The 23,666-nt window shown below is 40.3% G+C and overlaps 1 protein-coding gene across 5 annotated transcripts in view; it reads right to left on the bottom strand.

Annotated features, from left to right (window-relative positions):
* The window catches only part of znf423 (zinc finger protein 423), a 174,788-nt gene extending 151,808 nt beyond the window's left edge, over positions 1 to 22,980 (bottom strand). For all 5 annotated transcript variants that reach the window (XM_067390291.1, XM_067390293.1, XM_067390295.1 and 2 more), the window contains exon 1: positions 22,119 to 22,980. In XM_067390291.1, the coding sequence (XP_067246392.1) occupies positions 22,119 to 22,158 (40 nt within the window). In that variant the 5' untranslated portion in view covers positions 22,159 to 22,980. The remainder of the gene's footprint in view (positions 1 to 22,118) is intronic.
* Between the last annotated feature and the right edge of the window lie 686 nt (positions 22,981 to 23,666).

Genomic DNA, 23,666 nt, shown 5'->3' with positions numbered 1-23,666 from the left:
TAGTTCAGCTGTCAATATATCATTGAATTATTATGAAAAAAAGGAAGACAATTCAGTTTTGTGCCCACATTTTGTGCGTACACTGGCACAGCCAATTGACAAGACCAAACATTCTAAAACTGAAAATAAAGAAATGATCGGAATTACAATTATTAACTAATATATTTTTTAAAGCTTACAAATAAATAAATAAAAATAAAGCTCCACTGTCTGGTCAGCCTAAGTAAATAAAATAATATATGTAATATGTAATCATATTCTGTCATTTTATAAATAACTGTATATATGTGTGTATATTAATCTCACAGGTAAGAAGGGGTTAATAAATAATCAGCATCCTGGGGAAATCTCCCCCTTTTTAGCACCATTGCAGGGATGGACTGCTGTTTCTTTTTCCATTTAAACTATTATTTAAAAGAAGAAAGAAAGAGGAAAAAACACATTTCCCCCAAGGGCCATCTTCAAACTCCCTCACTACATCTCACTCACACACACACACAAATCCTTGACACAATTTATTTCTATATTATTGAAATTCCTCCTCAGTTAATTACTGCTGTGTTGGAGTGAGCATGCAGCGTTATTTGCATTTCTGGGTCCTGTTAAGCAGTGTTAAACAGCACCGTCACCACACACACACACACACACACACACACAGACAAATATATGTGACTGTAGCTGACGGCAACACAGTGATCAGCGTAGCAGAGCGGAGAATAGGACGAGGGTAGAGATCAAACAAGCGCGTCGTAACAACATGGCAAACACAACGCTCGCATTTAGACGCCAAAACGTTTGCCAGCCGGTGGGAGAATGACACAGCCTTTAATTGTTTTCAAAATGAGCACTTTAAATTAACAACGGGCGATGCTTATCTACCAAAATAACAAGGGTATGGGGAAATCAGAATAAGTATGTGCAAATGAACATGCTCCATTTCTATTTGAACTTGTAAAAGATCTGGCTTGTCTAACATCTGTGTCACCAAATGGAACTGCAAAAAAAAAAAAAAGACTGTTTTCAAACAGGTTTCCAAATCAGTAAAGTCTGCCATTGTTCGGCCAAATAGATAACCCTGCCCCAAACTCACGCTACTGGTTGAGCCGGACTTTTTGGTTGTGATTCTCAAACAAACAGAGCAATGTTTTGATAGTGCAACAGAGACACTAGTGTTTTCCTCTGAAAAGTATAAACATTTAGTCTTTTGAGGCATGCACACAATGGTGCTTGAATTTCACAAAAAATATATTTCAAAAAGGGACTTATTGTTTTTTTGTTGTTGTTGTTTTTTAAGGTATGTAATTATTGTAACTTTAAAGAATTAGTTCACTTCAGAATTAAAATTTCATTATAATTGACTCCGTAAATTGGGACCGTGCCCTTTGAAGCTGCATTGAAACTGCAATTTAGACCTTCATCCGGTTGGACCCCGGTGAAGTCCACTACATGGAGAAAAATCCTGGAAATTTCCTCAAAAAGCTTAATTTCTTTTCAACTGAAGAAAGAAAGATATGAACATCTTGGATGACATGGGGGTGAGTAAATAATCATGAAATTTAAATTCTGAAGTGAACTAATCCTTTAACGTTTCCTTCTCCAAGTAGTGTCAGATCTTCCTTATTGTGACATACATCCGAGTGAAATGGATTATTGAAAAAAAAAAAAAGTAGGGCAGTTACTTGGTTCTATCCATTGGTTGTTGACTGGAAGGAGGCAGATCTGAATGTGAGCTTGAAGTTAATTGTAAGAAAGGGACTAGGTTTAAGTGAACTATTCCATGAATACGTCATGGAATAAGTTGATAAGATGCATGTGGAAAATAGACAGGTTGAAATTCCATTTCATGCCTCAAGAAGTGAATAAAAACACTTGAGGCATTGTGGTCACAAGGGTTCAAATCTAGCTCACAATATATTTCCTGATTCCCTTTTCCTCTCACAATTTCCTGTCTTATCTACCACTGGAAGAAAAAAAGCATCGAAAAAGAAAAAGAAAAAACGAAACGGCAATCGTTGCAACAGGAGTCTATATAATGTAGTGCTATACAAAAAGAAAGCAGGTGTGGATAGCTGTCCGTAAGAGGCTCGACAAGCATGAAACTTGCCTTAAATTCCCCGCCAGACATAACCACAGCGAGAAAAATGGGGAACTGGAGGATGAATCCTGTTAGCATCTGTTTATATAACCCTTGTCATTGTGACTGGCAGGATTACCAGAACACACTCTTCCTGAACCGGAGAGGAATTCCGTCAGGATCCGCTGCGTTATCAAATCAGGGATGCGTTTCACCACAAGTGAGAGATTCCGACAATGAGGAGATGCTGCGCATACAAAGAACGAGATCGCATCTCTTAACCCAGTGAGAAGAAATGCTCTCGCCCTCAGACATGATGCTGCGAGGGCCCTTAACGAGCACACGCGCATATGCGGACCCTCACACGCGCGCACGCCGGCCCCCTGCTTCTCCCAGTAAGGGCCTCACACACTGCAGGTACAGCTTCAAAGATCAGCTTCGCACTGCAGCGCCATGCCAGAAAAGAGAGGGGAGGGAAGGATATGGAGAAGAAGAAGACGAAAAAAGAAAATGAAAAGAGAGATTGTTATTTAAACAGTCGTGCTAGTAGGGATTGTATGAATATAAATTTTGAGAGAGACAAAAAGACTAATAGATGGGCGGAGGGAGGGCGAGAATATTATGCAGACGCACCTCAAATGACATTACAATGAAAAGCTCTTGTGGACCACTGTTGGTATGTGTGTTTGACATGGAGAGAAAGACAGAAAGAGAGAGAGAGAGATGGAAGTGAGTGAGCGAGCGCTCAGAGGGAGTCTCACCTGGGCCCGGCTCTGCTGCAGCCGTCTGCAGGAGATTCAGCTGCAGAATACCTAATGCGTGTGTGGAGGGGCGTGCCGTACAGCCCTGTTACTGGCCCCGGGCCATTCTGTATGATTAAGTCTTCTACACTTAAGGGATAAAGCCTTGCTCTCCTTCTCTCCCACTGGAAGCCATTAGCAGCCCCCCATTTGCAGCTCAGTGTGTGTGTATGTGTGTGCGCCCTGTGCGTGTTTGAGCCTATGCATTTGAATGGGTTCATACCCCTGTGTCTTTGTGCTCCTGCCTTGTTTGTGTACGAGTGTGTGTGCTGCTTCCTGAGCAAAGCGTGTGTGATTTTGTCAGTACAAAACAGCTCCACGGCACCCTGGGATTAGTGTCCAGCAGCGAGCTGTTTGGGCCCAGAGTGCACTGCGGTCCGGCCCCCTCATTAGAATGGGCCCACGCAGGGCCAATGGCTGCCAACGCAACATCACGAATCACGATTGGGGTCCTGTTGCGTGTCCCTAAGACCCGTTCATGATGGAATCGGAAGCCCGGGCCCCAGACTGTCGCACATGCACGCTTGCGCTGGATTAATCATGGAGTCCGCGGCTCGGAGCGAGGGGCGTTTGATCTCCTCCTGTCCAACATGTGGCACAAACATCATCGCAAAAAAAAATGCTTGACACACACAGAGTAGTGGTGAATTCTGGGATTTTGTCATGTATAATTAATAAAAATGTACAAAAGAAAAACCTTGTTGGGCTACAAATGGTGGCAATATGGAAAAACAGCTGTGATAGTGACAAAAATAGTATTGAATAAGCTGATATACGCACACCTAAACTGGCAAGTTAACAGCACACAATTAGCAATATTAAAGGGTTAGTTCACCCAAAAATGAAAATTCTGCCTTTAATTACTCAATTACTCACCCTCATGTCATTCCACACCCGTAAAACCTTCGTTCATCTTCGAAACACAATTTAAGATACTTTTGAATCCACACAAATCCGATGGCTCGTGAGGCCTGCATTGACAGCAAGTTAATTAACACTTTCAAACGCCCAGAAAGGTACTAAAAACATATGTAAAACAGTTCATGTGACTAAAGTGGTTCAACCTTAATGTTATGAAGCGACGAGAATACTTTTTGTGTGCCAAAAAAACAAAATAACGACTTTATTCAACAATATCTAGCGAAGGGCGATTTCAAAACACTGCTTCATGAAGCTTCGAAGCTTTACAAATCTTTTGTTTCGAATTGGAGTGGTTTGGAGCACTGCCAAAGTCAAAGTTTCTGTGTTTTTTGCCGCACAAAAAGTATTCTCGTCGCTTCATAACATTAAGGTTGAACCACTGAAGTCACATGAATTGTTTTACATATATCTTTAGTACCTGTCTAGGCATTTGAAAGTCTAAATTAACTTGCATTTTATCAAAAATATCTTAATCTGTGTTCCGAAGATGAGCAAAGGTTTTACGGGTGTGGAACGAATTGAGGGTGAGTAATTAATTACATAATTTTCACTTTTGGGTGAACTAACCCTTTAACTGTTAACAGTTTGTCTACTAAGACTATTCATAAGTGTAATTTTGAAGATTAGTTAGAGATAGATAGATAGATTAGATAGATTAGATAGATTAGATAGATTAGATAGATTAGATAGATGGATAGATGGATAGATGGATAGATAGAACTGCAGAATCCACCTGGGTGTACTGAATCTCAACCCAAGTCAATAGGACCCCTTCAACCATTGAACCCGTCGTTTAAAAAGCATAAGGCTAGGCAATCAACATTTAATAAAGGAAATCAGAGGCATCCCGTAAGTCCTGCATTAGGGCTGATTTAATGGCCGCTATGTGTGGCTTCACATCGCCCGTGTTCTCCAGGACAGAGAAAAACACATTATAAATGAAGAGATCCAGCATGCTGTCCATCACTGCCATGTTTCTGGGTTAATGACGCCTTAACGGTCATTCTATACTGACGCACAGTCTCGCCATGAAGGAGAGAGCAGAGAGGGAGAAGTAGAGGCAGAGTGTCTTTCATTTCCAGATAATTAATAATAGATAAAAGCCTGACTTGTTCTGCATGGCTTAATAGCTTTTAATAGCAGGGAGAATGACGGGAACACGCACGGCTGTGTCTCTAGACGCTGGCCTGCAGACCTCCAGAGACACCGTCATCTTGCTGCAGCACAGAGGGGGGAGGCGTACCTGAGCCAGAACAGACCCACACACACACACACTCAGAAGGAGGCAAGCACGCTAAAAGAAACCCATGCACTTACTCAAACACACGCGGGCACAAACACACCCAAGAGAGTGCCGTTCGTAGGCCTGCTCTCTGAATGGTGCAATTCACTCCTGCCAACACGCATATAAAAATACATACGCTCTTTCCCGTAAGCACTACACACATCACAAGCAACCACTGAAGATCAATACCCGGACACAGCGGTATGAAGCCATTCAAAAGAGGGGACTCAACTACATGGAGAATGAACACTAGTACACACAAATGGTGACTGCAACACATAAACACACAAATACCTTGAGTTGAAATGTATTGCTCATTCAGTATAGTATACGATATTAGTGTGTGTTTACTACAGCGATAAGCGCAATACAGCCCGCTGGACTTCAGCAATGGCTGCAAGTAGTAGCCATCATTGCAGCAGAATTACTGCACCATAAGACTTAAGGTTCATCAATTCTAAGGGTCATACTGGAGGTGAGGGGGGGGGGTTAATATTTCATAGTATCAATTTTAAGCATAGTGATATTTTACCTCATGATACTGTATTAGATTAAATGACAAATCTTGTACAAAAATAGACTATAAATTAAATGTATAAAATTTCTAAATATAAGACTATTATTTAAAATAAATAAAAAATATATAATTATTTAAATAAGTCTACGACTAAAATATAAAATACATTTCTGCATAATTCTGAGATTCTGCATAATATTTTTGTATAATGAATTTACACTAATTACATGGCTTTACAATAAAGCGCTGATTGTGCAAAGCACCACAGTCCAATAAAAAAAATAATAAGAAACAAGCAAAAGATTTCACACTTTTGAATTGCAATTATACACTAAACAAGAAGTCATATATTCAGATATCAATATAATATTGTATTGCCAGGTCCCTGCTGATTTCCACACCTACAAAATATCACCATCTAAACAGCTGCTGCCATCCTGACAGTGAGATATGTGCCAAAAAAAAAAAAAAAAAAAACCCTAATATTTACACTCAGGCAGCCATTTGTCAGCAACACACCAGCATTGACAGGAGAAGGAGGAGACCGTTTCCTCAATATGTCTATGTCTCTCTTTCACTTCTTCCCTGTAGCCTGGGCTGTTTTGAATGCGGGCCGGATTCTGTGACAGCTCCGCCCCTGAAAACACACACATATACACACACACACACACTCTCACTCTAGTTGCAGTGGAATGACAGCAGAGATGGAGTGACAGGGATGAGTATTCCCCGAGCGCGGTATGGAAGCGTGGACAGCAGGAGTTCTGCCGGGACCCTTATCGCTCAACTGGGTCACTGTGTCCAATCAGGCTTTGGAGGCTGGCCCGTGAGGGCGGTACAGGCATTTCCTGCTGGATGGGACGCAGCTGACAGCCTCGCCTTCAGACCCTCGCAATCCGAATGCATTGGCTGCCAGCTGCATCTCGCAGGTCTAGCATTGGTAGCGCACCGTGCCAATCTCTCAGCCTGGGCTTTTCCCAGAAGGGCTTCAACTTCAATAGCCTGTCCTCCAAACCTAGGCCGAGGGACGGCGAGGGAAGCTGATTAACCAAATACTTTTATCAGCACTGAAACTGCTCCGCTGCACAAAATGGCCTTAAAAACCAGTGGCACTGGCCAGAAAACACGATGAGGGGATGGGGGGGTGATGGGGGGGTGGCTGAGGCTTATATGGCAAAGGGACACAATAAAGACTGACTGGACCCAGACCGCAGGCTCACCACTACATCAGTCAAAACGATGGAGTCCAGTGTCTCCCTCTAAAAACACATACAGTGACACTAGGCACATAACATTTAAATCAATCGAACACAGTTCTATGTTCACATGCTTTTTAAAGATAATGTTATTTGAAATAAATTATACCACAATAAAGAACGGTTCAAAAACCATGCATTTGGTTTGAGATGCTGGGATTGGACAAGCCATTGGAAAATGGGTGGATGGATTGGTTCAGAAACATTAATAAAATTACCAAAAAATTAGAATTTCTAAAGATGTCAGTGTAAAATTAAGTAAAAACTATTTAGCAAGACATAAAAAAATGGTAATTTAAGACAGAGCTTGCCATTTTTGTGTTTAATACACATCTATTTACCTCATATAACACTAACCAGAGAATCTCAGCAATGGACAGAGGTAGAAAAATGAGGGACAGGAAGTCAACACTGTAAAAGAAGGAAATGGTGTGGAGGAAAAAAGAGCAGATATAAGAGTGGGAGGATGGCAAGAACACTTGTGTTGTCTTCCTGAGGTTTTGTGCTCTTGGGAGAACTAGGACGGCTCGGGTCAAGAGAGACTCTTAGTGTTGTGCTTTTTATTTCTCTATGCTGTCTTTCTTTTTCTTTCTTTCTCTCTGTTTCATGTAAGTTAAGGTGTGCTGCATGTTTGTGAGAATGCTTGAAGTGAGGGTTACTTTGATGTTTTTACAAGAGCCAACTAGAGATCCACAACACCTCTGATGTGACGGAAGATGGAGATGAGACAGACACACTGCACACAGAAGCACAAATACAACATGTTCTAGCGTAATCTGACAATATCTATTCAGTCAAAGTCTTGAAAGCATGATGAAACGAAGCAAATGATGTAATTTTTCTGATGTTAAAATGAATTACAGTTTAATGAACAGAGATGACTATTGTTGATTTGCATAGTGTGAACACAGGTACAGTACTCTCAAAACACTGCTCTGTTTGAACAACCGAACACAGCAACATTACCTCAACAAACGGTGTGAGTTTGGGGCAGGACTATGCTTGTCCAAAGCAAGGAAATCTGAAATGCCTGAGGAAAGGCTATCCATAAGCAATCCCATTCATCTTAATAGCAGTGGGCAGAATAAAATAAAATGACAAAACTGACAAAACACCTAAAATGCTGGCAAAAAAAATAAAATAAAAAAACATAAGGGGAAATGTGTTTGGGAGATGTGTTTGAAGATAATCATTATATTTGCAATTCTGTTAGTTACCGCTAGTGGACCAGAAATTACACGCTGCACCATGATGCCAGTCTAAATCACAGAATGTACCAGCATGAAGACACAAATGTAAAAAAAAAAAAAAAAAAAGACAAAGTCACACACGTAGACACATTCTTTGTCTCTCACACTCCTCCCTCCTCGCCGCACACATGGCACATTCCTGGCCGTGCGATGCGAGGTTCTGGCTAAAGGCCGTCAGCAGCCGTTTCCTGAGGAAAGCCCTGGGTGCAGTGTCAACTCTCCTTCTTCCTCTGCATTCCTGTCTCTGACACACACATATACAGTGAAAGATGTAGTCAGGGCCTTATCAGTTTACCACAATTCTGCCTTTCAACACAGTGCAGAACATTTAAGTTTATATATTTATCTTGACACTCTTTGACTCTAAACACAGTCACTCTCATAAACACACACTCAGAGGCACAAATGTGCTTAAAAAACGCACCCAGGCACATTCTCCAACACAAAGATTTGAGAAAAACGTAAACCACACTGGCACCACACACACACACGTAAGCACACGGTGGAGCTACGGTGTTCACTAGAAGAAAACATAGTCAAAGATTAAAGGGGCGCTCAGATCAGATCTGAAATTTGTTTTTCATCTGTCTTGCCTGTCAAAGACAAGAGGAAAAATGTTTCCAATATACCTGTGCAGAGAGAGAGAGGAGGAAGGCAGAGAAAAGCCTAGTCTGAGCGATATAAAGCGAAAGAGGAAAAGAGAGAACATGGAGGGAGAGCAGACGTGATTAAATCCCGTCGGCTGTGTGGGGCTGTCAGCGACTGTGACACAAGGTTCAGATCGCTGCTCACTAGGGAGAGCACCATAATCACGTTCTTCCCGCCGTGATGCCATCAAACGGGAACAGAACGGGGGGCGGCTGTGAAGGGGACACAACAGCAGAACCCAAAACCGCCAGACACATGTCCCACCTTGTCCAAAATCACCTTTTACACAAGGAACGGGCATTAGTACACAAAAACGACAGCGATTAATAATTTGTAAACAATAATTGCACGACCGGACTTTCAAATTTCAAAACTTTTAACTTAAAAACTTTTCATTGAAATTCTATGGCATATGCAAATGTGCCATAAAGGACTTTCAACCTTTCCATTTTGACTGGTTCCTGTGTTATTTTCAGCAGTTCATCAAACAGCAATTTGTGTCAATGCTGTACACCCACGGGCCAAATTCTGCACGTCTATTATTTTTATATGACCCTCCTATTGATTAAGATGAAATTGCTGTGCTGCCTTGTACACAAAAGTGCATAAATCAGCAGTTTAGGTGTACATGTGATCACAACTTATCCAATCTTTCATTTGTGAATAAAAGCCTAAATTCATCATAAAATAAAGTGTTCGTGTCTCTTCAGAAAAATTGGACTAAACCGCTTGATTCATATGAATTGGTTTTATGATCACTTTATGAACTTTTTGAAGCGTCAAAGTGGTAGTTGCGTAGCTGTCAATGGAGGGACATAAATTGCTCAGATTTCATTAAAAATATCTTCAATTGTGTTCCCAAGATGAACGTAAGTCTAAGGGGCCGTTCACACAGAACGCGTCTTTGTGTTTAAAAATGCTCAGGAGTGGTTTTAAAAAAAGGGCAGCATAGAACGCGAGAGTCTCGAGACGCGCCTTTGAGACTTGATGCAATAAAGACAACAACGGAAATAATAAAAAAGGGCAAACTGCAGAATTTACAGATACAAGTTTTGACATGTAAAAAAAAAAAAAAATAAGATAATAATGAGCGCCTCCTCCGCCATGTTGCCATTATATAAAACAGTTGTCATGCCAACTCGCAACGCTTGCCCCGCCTCCAAGTTCTTCTGATTGGTCCACTGTTTTGGAACAGACATTGATGAGTGGCGCTGCGTGTAAAAGTTGAAATTCTTTTAACTTGACACGGCGTCTTAAAAACACGGCGCTCATGTGCGAGGCGCTGCAAAATACGCGCGTCCGTCAAGCTCGTGTTTACATAGAAAAACAATGAGAAAGTAGCGCATTGGAATAGAAAAACGTGTTCTGTGTGAACGGCCCCTTACTGGTCTGGTACAACATGAGGGAGGGGAAATGATGACAGAATTTTCATTTTTGGGCAAACTAACCCTTTAAAGGGATCGTTGACCCAAAGATGAAAATGTACTCAACCTTATCTGCTGCACACAAAAGAAAAATTTTTTGAAGAACATTGAAACCAAACAACACAGGACCCCACCGACTTTCATTGTATGGACAAAAATTCCAAGTTTATTCAAATTTATTTAATGTATAGAGCACATTTAAAAGTAAGGCTGACCAAAATGCTGAACAGCCGCATAGAGAAATATATATTTATTTTAGTAAAAAAATCATAATTCTGAGACATTTCTTCATATATCTTCTTTCATGTGCCACAGAAGAAATTTTTGTAAAGAGATGAGGATGAGTAAATGTAAATTTTTGGGTAAAATATCCCTTTAATCTTTGGACTTCCTCAAAATTCAATTGTACAGTTTGGCCTTAAAAAAGAAAATAGCTGAAGCACCTGCTGTACACATTGACTTTCAGTCAGTGCAGCATTAGTACGCAAAACTGCAAGAATTAAAGTCAGAGAGGATGCAGTCTTTCTTGCAGACATCCATATGGAGAGCAACTAAATGGAACAGAACGCATGGGGTCTTGAGATGCATTTTTAGGCATGTTTGCTAAAGTAGATCTTTTTAAAAAGAAGCATTTTTAACTTGACATGGCATGTAGTGCAAAAGATGTCCTTCTGACGCATTTGCTTGTACAACCAACAATGCACAACTGTGCACATGGACCCCCATCCCCGAGTACTCATACATTGATTTATCTGTAGAGTACTCAAGGAGACAAAACGACCAAAATGCCTGCTTTACACCCTCTGGCAGGTGGAGGGCCCCGTGCCGAATGCCCCTGACCTAGGAGGAGGACGGCCTCCCTGGATCACAGCGCCTTCGGGACCCTCCAGAAATAGATGTTCCCAGTACACCACCAACAATACCATCAACCGAACAGGAGGGAGAAAGAGAACAGGGCTGTTACACACAAAGACGTAAGAGTACAGCCTGACTGCTCGGGAGACAGGAAGAATGCGAGAGAGAGAAAAAGAGAGAGAGTCTTAATTGCCTTATCCTGTAGTACAGGCTGGGGAGTGCTTTTTGACTTCGGCTTCCAATTTCACGCTACAGCATTATTTAGTTTGATACAGACTTGATTAGGCATTACAATGTGTCCCTCTCTGAAGGAGCTTTGCGGCCGGCCTGCATCACTAGAGGACAGATTAACTCTGCAATCACGCTCCTTCTGAGACCCTTCTACTGTTTGTTTAGCCCGCCGGAGACAGTGCCAGCGCATGTTTGTTTGTGTTTGGGGATTTTGTGGGAGGGGTTCTTATTAAATGAACTCTACCCACACTTACAGCGACCCTTATTATGGGACATGACCACAGGATATAGAAGGAAAGTTTGCGCTTTTTGGGGTGGGGGGAGTCCATGACCTCTCAGGGGTCTTCCTTTCTAGTATATGAGAATTTCTAAAGAACTCTGTCTCAAAACATAGATAAATACACACAAATGGTGCTGGCGAACATTACTTTTAAAACTAAAGTTACATTATTACTTTTTTCAGAGTCTTTTCTGTCAGCAAATTACAATAATTTGCAATATAAACCATTACATTTATATAAATGGTATACATTTAGTGCAAATTATGATGGCTTAAAGATAAAGTAGAGATTTAATTATTTTACTTTTTACTTCTAAAAAGTTATTGTCATTATGTTACATATACTACTGTTAATGAAAATCACTTGAAGGATATGAGGAAGATGTTTTCAATTGTATTTGTTTCAAATTTAAAATAAATTTTTAAAATAAGTATTACTTATGCTTAAAAAAAAAAAAACTGACCACAAGTTATGCCTTTTCTATTTAATTTATTTACTAACAAATGCAACTGAAAAACACTTCATTCCCCATAATGTCATCATGTAACAGTGTGACAGAGTAATGTAAAAGTGATTTAATAAATTAAGTGTAAAGTAGCCTAATTAGTCACTTTAGGGAGATCACAATAATGTAACACATTAACTTGAAAAGTTTTGTTTTGTAAAGTAACGTTAACATGTTGCATTATTGTGTTACTCCCTAAGGGGTCAATTTACTTTGAATTATTAAGTTTTATGAAATCACTCGTACCAAGAGTGTAAAAGAGTACCGCAAATGACAACTTTATGGGACACATTATTCATTGAATTTGTCAGGAAATAAATTAAAATAAATAAAAAATAGTCTAAATTTGCTGTAAATTATAATGTTAAAGTAACAACACTTTACTCGTTAATTCGTATTATGTAACTCAGGTTACTTATGTTACTGTCAATAACGGTAGGTTTCAAACAACACTGAATGAGTGTGACAGACTTGGCCTAAAGTGTACCAACCAATTACAGATTGATTACTGCACTACCAATGTGTAAAATATTGCATTTTACGCCTCAAGGTATTATTGTGCAAATATCTGATATTGGATTTTATCAGAGTTTAATGATTGAGCTAGATCCAGACAGAAGAAAAAGAATCGGACAGTCAGGTCCCTTGTCCATCACTTCAGTACAGGCCAAACTTTACATTTTTAACATCTGTCCATCCGCCCATCCATCTATCCATCCATCAACACCAAGGCCCCACCGTATACAACCCCCACGCCCCGCGATCTCCAATTCTCTTTCTTTCCGCTCCCTCTCTCTGCCTCTCCTGGAGCAAGTCGGGCCCTGTTTGATGGTGACATGAAGCATTTATTAGGCGAGAGAAGCTGAGCAGGAAAGAGAGAATAAAGAAGAATTGGGAGTGCGAGTGTGTGGATGGTTAATAATTTCTGCGCACTTCTCTTGGCCCTGGGTTTGTTTTTTTGTTTTTTTTGTATTGCAGTAGCTGAAAGAGACTCCCTTTCCCATCATGTTCAACCACAACAACACAGATACACACCTATCAGAGCGGCCCACATCGCGTACACACACACACACACACACACGTCTGAGTGCCAGCAGATGGATGATTAAATACACGCTGTGGCTGTAGCATGGAGAACTTTACCTGGGGACTAAGCCGACGAGATATAACATAAGGTTAACTGATTTGGTTTAGATATGGCGAGCATTTTGACACAGTTTGGAGTAAATTCTGTCTCTCTGGCAGTGCTCTAACACAAACACACACGTCAGCCGCATTGAGATGCAGGTCCGTTGTGCATATGCTGCCACAGAGGTGGATGATTTGCTTCTACACACTTTCTTTAATGTGACTCGACTCATCTCTCCTGACACAACACTAGAGGTCGACCGTTGCTGATTTTTTCATGACCGATATCTTAGAGTGCAGGGTGGCCGATGGCCGATATCAAGACGATATATTTATAATTTATATTTAACTTAATATTTAATCAATTAGAAATAAATAAATAAGAAACTAGAAATTAGACTTTGACATTTTGTTATACAACTTAAATTACACAAACCCATAGCGATAACGTGAATTTTGAAGCAGTTATGTTCATTTTTAAAAACGTACATTTTTAATAAGTAACTGTAGAATGTTTACCACTTTATTTTACTCATAAATTGAAAAACCCTATTATAAAACCCCATAGGAAACCAGCGGCGAACTACACTTATATCATATTTTTTCAAATAAAGACAAGGAAACACTAATTTTACGTACAGCACAAAGTGAAAATGACATGAATATGACATAATGGGTAACTGGTTATAGCGCAGCATAGTTTGAAATCAAGGGTTTAAAGTTTGTTGATAGTGCATCTTTAGTGAAGCTGAACTCTCTTGTCCGCATTAAATTCACACGAACCAACCGTCATGCACAGTTTATACGTGTTCATGCAGTCTACAAATGCACACTTCACAACAGCTGCATTTGACAAAGTCTGCAAGGTTTGTGAAATGACATGTTTATTAGATATTCAAAGATTTGTTTAAATGATAGAAATGCATATTTGCTGAATGCTGACAGTAAATGTGAAAGTATTACAGCGTTTGCCTTTTTATTACAAACAACATAACCACAATAACCACAAATGCTATAATACTTTTTCGCATACCGTTTACTTTCTTTGTTTAACAGTTCTATCTAATAAAGTATTAGACTGACAGTTAAAAAGAGACCGTAAACTAATGAATATGCGCACTGTGCGCTGGCATTCTCAGCGCCATAAAAATAAAAGTCAGGTGTACAGTTAAAATAAAAGTCCAACACATCAGCAAAACATAAAAATATATCACATATTCAAATATATCAGACAAGGCTGATATATCAGCCTTGGTGATGTATCAGTCGACTACTACACAACACTTAGAAAAGCACCAGAAAACCATCTAAAACACAGATTTTTTGGGGAAATTGCTACTTTTAGCAATAACAAGCATGTCAGAGCTATGGTGCAGTGGGTGACGCACATGCATGTGGCACATAAGAGACGTGGTGCACAAAGGAATGCAGGTTTGAGTCTAAATCATCCCATTTCCTACAACTTCTTGTCACTTTACACCTATTTTTTGACATAAAGTGCCATTTTTAATTATTGGTAACTGCTGCGCCATAAGTATTATTCTATTTGCAATATAATACAAAAGGTTTTATTTTTAAAATAAAAAAGTTATAAAAGTATATCCCATGATATAAAAGTGTTGTTTTGTTGTACAGTTTGGCAGAAGGTTGAGAAGTGAGGTGAGATGAGGTGAACAAAGAGAAGGAGAGAGTAATAATCACTCTTTGCCTCATTCAGTTCCTCTGGGAACTTCTTGAATACAGAAGCAGCCCTCCAAAAAAGCACACATGCAAACTGAACTGCACACAATGGAAAAACCTGACTTTTAACCAACAAATGAACACATCGTAGAAGAACGGCTGTTTTGCAAATGTCATTATTACGCTTTTTTCCTGTATCTCCTCCCCTTTATTCTCCCTTTGTGAGCGTATGTGTGTGCGAGCACTCTCGAATGAAGAGCGACTTTAATTGTTTCTTCAGTATAGCCCCGCTGTTTGCACGGGTTATTATCCCCGACTTTGCGGGAGGGGAGGGGGGGCTTGCTGTTTGACGGGGAATTAAATGAAGAAAAATAAGGAAAACACATCTGACTTCGGGATCAAGGGCTCGTCTTTCTCTGGGGTCAGGCGGGTTAGCAGAACTGAGGGTCTTTTACAATGAGGGGCTAATTCTGTCTAAGCCAAAAAGGCTTCTATGCTAGGTTTCAGACTAGCCTCAGGATAAAGCAGGGAAGCTTCACGCCTTAAAATCAATTTATCAAGGCATTACTAACCCAACACAGAGACCTGTGGTTGGCACACATAATCTGTCCGGGACAAAACAGCAGACTGACAAGCGCCGCTTCGCTATTGTTAGTCATGTCTGTATTTTTAAAACTAGTTACTTTAATTGATAAGTAAAGGGTCGCAGTCGTCTTTTATCATCCTGCCAAATCAATTACGCCTCTTTATTCGCCAACATAATTGTCTGGAAGATCTGAAACAAGGTACAGCCAGACGCTTTGACTTCGGATGAACTCTGCAAATTACTCAAAAGTTTCGTTTTGCAGAGTCAAACTCTATCTGTGTTTGAAAGGGCAAGGCTGCTCAACTCTGTAAGCATATCTTTGTTTTAGCGGTTTTGTTCTTGCTGCTAGAAAACTTTTTTAGGCCTTGAAATCAATAGGTTCTGCTCTGGAGAGAGCCACAAGCGTTCAAGAGATTTCTCTGTGCGTGGGCACATGCATGCGTACACACACACATACAGGAACATTTCACCTCCAGCTATACCAGTCCTTCACTGGTCTCGGACGGCTCCCCGAGCGCTCTGCCATGGGAGGCCAGATGACCTGGTGAGGGGTCAGAGGGGACTCTGGGGGGTGCAGCAGGGGTCAAACCAGCACCAGCACTCCTCATTAATGACCTCTGCAGCCCTTCAATCACCACCCTCAAAAAGCTCAGACCAGGGCCCGAAGCCCGTCCAGCAGGGAGACAGGCCAATAAATATATGCATCAGCCAGGTGTAGAGAGTGGGCTTAATTGCCCCCTTTCCTTATGTTTAATGTACAGCCCAGTGAGACGGGGCAGGGTCGTAGAGCAGCCACCCGGAGAGGAGAAAGAGAAGAGAGGAGAGCGTTAATGCATCTTTGAATATCAGGAAAAGTCAATTACCCACAGACAAACACTTCTAACTTTTGACCGACTACCGTTCCAATGTTTGGAGTCGGTAAGGTTAACATTTAATGTTTTTGAAAGAAGTCTCTTTTTCTCAACCAGGCTGCATTTATTTGTTCAAAAATACAGGAAAACAGTAATATTCTGAAAGATTTCTACTAACAAATAACTGTTTTCAATTTCCTATTCCTGTGATGGCAATACTGAATTTTCAGCAGCCATAACTTCAGTCTTCAGTGTCACATGATCCTTCAGAAATCATTCTAATATGCTGATTTGTTGCTCAAAAAAAACACGTATTATTGTCAATGTTGAAAACGGTTCAAAATTCTTGGAAATGCTGATACATTTCTTTCAGAATTCTTTGATAGAAATAAAAAAAAGTTTAAAAGAACAGCATTTATTTGAAAAAGAAACACTTTGTAACATTATAAATGTATTTACTGTCACATTTAACCAATTTAATGCATCCTTGCTGAATAAAAGTATTAATCATACTGATTTCCAACATTTGAATGGTAGTGTAACCCGGAGTGGGTCATAACATCAACAGTTTGACGGGCCTAAATAAATTGAGCCTTACGCCTGTTTCACACATACTCCGTTTGCAGTGCGTATGCGGTGTGCGTTGCAGTATGCAATGCAGGAGCAACACGCGGTATTGTGCTTTCACATATGCTGCATTTGCAGTGCGCAACTGATCCGTGGCTGTATATCACAAAGACAACATTTACTTATTTTTATTTCAAACACAAAAGTTGTTACTGAACATGGCTTGTACGTAGGCTACTCTTTCATAGATGTCATGTTTAAATGCACTACAACGTTTTAATTCATTACTTTATATTTCTATAAAGTAATACTTTAGATTTAAGTAACACGTTGCTCACGCGTAAACATTTAAACATAGGATTTTTGTTAAAACATTTTTAATTAAAACTTACAATAGACAAAAACAGCTGACTCTAGTCTTTACTTTTGCTTTTAAATCTTTTTACAAGAAATCCTGCATGCAATAAAGAACTTTGTTTTTCCACCTCCACGAAGAGACGAATGCTATCCATTATGCCTCCTTGTTTACCTAAATGCCAGGTAAGGTGTCATTTTCCTTGCTTTACCCGAGGCAAAAAGCCATGTGTTGACTTTGAAACAGAGTAGACTTTAAATTATATGCATCTATGGTGAAATTACTAGATTTTCACATCAAAACATGTTTATTACATATTTATTTGTCGCTTTAATTCAGCGCGGTGCAGCACAGCAAAAATAGACTGTGCGGAAACGATCGCTGCACTGCTGTATACACACCGCTCCTGGAAAGCACTGGCGGACCACATCTATGTGCAGTGTGAACGCTCTAACCCGTTAACATGGGCAAGGAAAAAAATATGCACCACATAAGCACTGCAAACAGAGTATGCGTGAAACGTCACTCAAATTCCTATTCTAGGTCACCAAACTTAATTTCCTAAACAATACTTTCAAGATGCAATACTTTCAAAACAATACTTTCAAGATGTACCGCAACGTGCTTTCTAGACAAAAGTCTCCGACACTCTCAGTGGACTAAGTGAAAATGGCTGCCATGTTTAATCTACATGGGTACGAGCAGCTTTGAGAGACTCTTTCTCTGCGCGTTGTTCCAGCACGTTTTAATCTGCCCTCTGCAGCAGCCCAATCCGGGTTCCAGAGCGCAGCATCTTAGAACGGCCGCGATCCTCCGGGAAGGCCTGACAGGGGAGCCTTGGCTGGCAGGCTTGGTGGGGAAGGAAGAGGGGGGCGCAGGGAATGCCAACCACACAAACAGAATTAATAACAGCGAGCGTCAGAGCGACGCCTTCTCTTTAGAAGTGAAGCGTGGCATGGAGCGGGTCCGCAGCGAGCTCCGGTTCCGGGCCACTGAGCCCAGGCCTTCTGATAAAGCGTGTGGCTAAGCCGGTACAATGGCAGAGCCTACGAATGAGCTCTTACATTAAGACAGATTCTTCCCCACAAAACTAGCAGGCAGGCTGCTGATAAGGAGTTGTCATTGGCAGACACACTGCCCACCAGGGAGAAACCCACATCCAAACCCACCCGCCTTTTCCTCCCATCACAGACCAGACGAATTACGCCATGATCTCCACACCAATAGGTGTCACTGCTTCAAAATACAACAAGGTATAACTATTTGACTTAAAAAGAATGCTAAAGAGCGGAAGCAAAACTTTTGTCTCTTAATATCGCGATACCAGTTGCATCAACACCCGAAGACAGCCATTAAAAAAGACCTCAGCTGCTGTCAAACTGTGCGCAATTATATTTTTTTCCTGGTTCTGATGAAATACTTTTAGAGTTGTTTAACTAATTGTTCATGCTGTGAAGTCAATGAAAACAAAAAAGCAAGAGCATAAAAATCAATTTTGTGGTTCATCTCCCATTACCTCAAAATCACACCCTCTAACAGTCAACACACAGACATACAAAATAAGTACTTCACTCTCTATCCTCACATAAACTGGCTGGAACTGAAACAAACACTCAGTTTTAGAAGATTTTTATCTTATCTTTAGAGATAAAGATAAGATAAAAATATTAAATATTAAAAATGTAATATAAAAAAAAAAAAAAAAGATAAGTAAAATAAAATAAAAATACAAAATCACCAAGAAAGTTTAGTTAAACTTAACACAGAAAATATTTAACTAAAAATGTTTCAGGACTTACAATAGAAAAGTGAATGGAAATACTGACTACAAATAAATGTGATCTATTATTCTCAACGAACCATCATTTGAAAATGTGCACCAGATGCAATTGAGTGATTAAGTGCAGAAAAAATGGAAACAGCTCACAAATCAAAGCCTGAAATAAAAAACCCAAATGCGGGATGCATAAGAACGCTGGGGGTTCTCGTTCCCTGATCTCTTCATTTGTGGCTCTGCAGCCCTATGGTAACTCACTTCAACATTTTACAACAGCCCACTGACCAATGAAACTTCCACACCATTGCCAAAAGCCTAGGTGACAATAAAAAAGCCATTTAATGTAAAAACCAGATGGTGCCAGAAAGGGAGGAAAGCAAAGAGATGAGATCGGTACCACTACATAAACACACACCAAAAAAGATCAACATTACAGCTTTATTGTCTCTTTTCTTATCCTCTAACATGTAACACAGCTCCTCCGGAAGATGAGAGTTTCAAATACTACCACTGAAATTACAAAAGAAAACCTCGGCAGTGTTCTTCAAAAGTCAAAAAAAAAATACGCAACTTCAAAATCTCATATAAGAAAACAACAAAATGACTAGAAAATTTAATTTTGCTCTAGCTGTCCCTGCACAAAAACAGTTGTGTATCTATGTATGAAAATCTCTTCCTTCCCACAGTCCCTCAGTTGTTCAAATGCACGTCTGAAAATTTACATTCAAAACAGCGAGTAATTACCCAATTCCCAATCGAAACCCTTGCTAAAGGATACATAATTCTACAGGAAGAGCTGAATATATTCCTGAAAGACATTTCAGCATGTAAAACAAGACCAAACCCATCCACATACCCACATACCCAAAAAGACCCTGATGTCAGTGGGCAGAGGGGGAAATAATGCCATTAGATTTCATTCTCAGCAAGCGTCAGACAAGCATTACTCAAATTTTTCTCCCTTTCGTAGAATAAAAGGTCCAATTTGATTCGACTGACTGTAAACAACAGTGAAAAAATGGAAATAAGTGCCCTCTCGGTCTCCCTTCCTGTCGTGTGCATTCATCCCCCTCTTAATGTCCTGCAAATGAAGGGGATTTATTAATGTGTAATTAAGTAATAATCATCGCTACATAATGCATGAAACACTCATGGGGACGGTGGAGATATGAAACAGGAATGCCACAGCTGAACACAGTGCATAGACACACATTAAAAAGGGATTAATTGAGAGAAATAATATTTTGATAAGCGCAGCTCCCTCTCCCCCTCTGACGAACGCTCGCTGTCTTTTTCCTCTCTAAATAATCTCTCTCTCGCTCTTGCGTGCGCGAGTAACACTGGCAATCATGGTTTCTAATGTAATGTGATGTGATGTGAGAGCTTGACTTCCTTTACTGGAAAATAATACCCGGTCTAACGTGACAACGGGCAACGGTTTCTTGAGGAACCCCCTCTCTACGTGCCTGCATGTGTTTTCTACAGCCGAACACCTGCAGATTTGCACATATCAAAGCAGAAATTAATGACAAACAAGCTTAACCTCTGGATGAGCGAGCCAATACACTAGACACCGGGACATAAAAAACATGAATGATTATGTGCATACCACACTCAGACATATTGTTGGTGCCCTTCTAATCTCTGAGCATAGCAATCAAAGCTAAAGGTGCTGGACTGAGATAGGGACAGAGCGAGCCTTGGTTACATATTTAATTGGCCTCTGATTGACGTGCATCGCTGAGTCAATACAATCACTGTTTACCCCCCAAACCTCTGTGCTGCAGCAGGCCAATGCATACTTGATAGAAAACTGCAATAGTATGTGTTGCAATACAACCAAACATTTGACTTAAATTGCCCTGGAAAAACAAAACAACCCAAAAAAAAAATCTAATGCTTGAGGGGAAAAGATGATGCATATTTAAGTACAACATTTCTCTATCACTCTCTGCATGTGAAAAATAAAAGATGGTCAAAATAAATAATATGTTATTGATTACAGGGTCGAAAAGGCTGCTCTCTCTCCAAAACAACTCAACAGCATTGTTTAGGATTGATCTGCACCCAGCAGGCTCTGCCAATGTTAAATATCTATGACAATAACTTATTCTTAACATGTTTTATTTTCACTTCTACCACCATGAATATTACCCACTTATACTGTATGTAAACTTATGACCGTTTTTTTTCTTTCCTGATGAACCTCTGCAGATTGCGGCCGTTAATTAAAACAAAAAACTGGTTATTATTTGGGGGAGGGGGTACTAATATGGGCCACATGGCCACCCGAAAGCCCATCTGGTTTCTATTGGGGTGAGGGTGCCAAGTGATATCTCGACCGGCAGCACAATATCTGCCGCACATTGCTGATGGACAAGGCGAAATAGCAGCAGGCCTTATTGCTCCTAAATTCACCTGCCTGTGAGTGTTGAGTCTTGTAGGAGGGGCGTGAATGAGATGAGACTGTGTGTGACTGATTCTGCCATGTCAAAGTCACAACCAGGAATATATTTGAGACAATAAACAGCAAACAGGGGGGGGGACACCAAACTGAGATCTATAGAGAATCAGATTCCATTCACAATAATATCACTACAGACATAGACGGGGGTCTAAAATGAGTTTCATAAACATCTCAAATTTTGTAGAATTTCTAGAGAGGGGACAAAAAAAGGAATATAATCATTTAAATGCTTACTTTATTATTAGTAATAATAAAAAAATACATATTTTTACATTTAATAATTATATGTTTATTTAAAAATAAATCATTAATAGTGATGATTACGACAGATTTACTGTTTAATTCTAAAAATAAATATAATTTAATAAACATTAAAACAATTCTAACATTATAAAGCCTAAAACTCGAGCACTATTTCTTAAGGTAACTTGTACTGCCAACACAAGACCTGCTGGCACCTGGCATCAAAATGTAAGAGTTTAATTTCTTAATTCTCTTTCTACGTCAAAAAAAAGCATACCTAAAGTCTATAAAGATAATGTCACTATGGAAAGCAAAAACATTAAATCAATGAATTTCACAATCCCCGCCAGTTTTACCCATGAAATCTCATTGGCCATGTGAGTTGTTCCCTCTCGTATACCAACATAAAACGCTTACCTTTAACGGAGCGCGGTTTGGCCTGCTTTCGTCTAGACATCTCCGTGTTAAGAGCAATATTTTACTTTCTTTAACTGGTGTCTTGTCCTCTCCAAGAAATATTGACAGGTCACGCGCTGATACTTGGGAGATTTCTTCACTTTGCCTGTTGCAATGCGGCAACTTCAGTCTCGCTAGTCCAGAAGCGTTCAAAGGAAGAGAGAGTACGGCAATGGAAAAGGATATTCCAATGATTAAACTTCTCCAACCTGTAGATTTAACGAATAACTTGCGGCTTTTCCCGTGCTCGAGACGCGAACGCTCTTTTGTTCCTCCGTAACGGCAGACGCTGACGGTGGAGCGGGCACGCGCGCTCGGAGTTTCAAGAAGCGGAGCGTGCCCAAATTACACCTGATCAGTAGCGAGAGGTGCCAATACTTGCCGATAATATGGTAAACCCACTTCGACGATGTTTCGGAATTGATTCGCAATGTTTTTCCTCCTTTTAGCAGTTGTCGCAACTGTCTCTTTTCGTTGTGATCCCGCCGAACCGCCCTCCTTCGCTGTTATTTTTCCGAAGGTGCCACTCTCAATGGCATTTTACGCAGCATTTTTACCTGAGGGGATTTTTCTTCTTCTTTTTGTTTATCGTCCTAAAAGCAGTAAATATTTCTAGTCGCTAGCCTCTCTCTCCCTTTTTCTTTGTCCTGACTCTGGTCTTCCCTCCGCCTCCCGATCCGACTGCTGGCGGGGCTGCAGCGCAGACACACATAATAAAGCCAGGCTTGGCTGGAAATGTAGCCGTGTCCCAGCAGGAGGATGTGAGAGTAGGGTCCCGGCGGGGGAGCGCTCTGATCCCGCAGGGAGCTCCGCACAGCCTGGGTTGAGCAGACAGAGAGAGCCAACAGCACCAAACCATGGTCAGCCATGGAAACTACAGCTTAACTTGGAGCACGGATCGGGGCCAAAACACGGAGCTTCGAGGAAACTCTGCAGCGTGCAAGAAAAAAGACGGACTGGATTCGCTTTTTTGCGCTCCTTGTACTCGTGCCATCGTCTCGGGTTCACTCCAGCGTTTAACTGTCGATTGGATACGATGACATTTTGACTATTTGGGGGGCTTGTTTTGAACATTTAACATTCCTACGTCGTCTTTGCAAAACGTTTATTTGCGTTTAAAAGATAAGATGTCGGATTTAAAGAAATAGTTCGGCTCAACCAAAACAAAAACAGTGTCATCATTTACTCACCCTCACGTTGTTTTAAACCCGTTTGACTTTCTTTCTTCAGTGGAACACAAAAGGAGATGTACAGCATCAGTCACCATTCACTTTAAGTGCACTTTTTTCCTATACAATCAAAGTGAATGGTGACTGAAAAATAAAGTCATACAGGTTTGAATCAACAAGGTGAGTAAATGATGACAGATTTGTAACATTTAAGTGCATGCATTTTATTTTTAGTTTTTGGAAAAGATCTGCATGTTTGGTATTATTAGATGTGTTTTCTAATTGTTATTATGGGATGTGTTTTGATTAACTTTAAACCCTTTTTCTAGGATTCTTGTTG

This window comes from Chanodichthys erythropterus, chromosome 7 (assembly GCF_024489055.1).
Source record: "Chanodichthys erythropterus isolate Z2021 chromosome 7, ASM2448905v1, whole genome shotgun sequence".
In the NCBI taxonomy this organism is placed as follows: domain Eukaryota; kingdom Metazoa; phylum Chordata; class Actinopteri; order Cypriniformes; family Xenocyprididae; genus Chanodichthys; species Chanodichthys erythropterus.
This window is presented reverse-complemented; position numbering and strand designations above follow the sequence as displayed.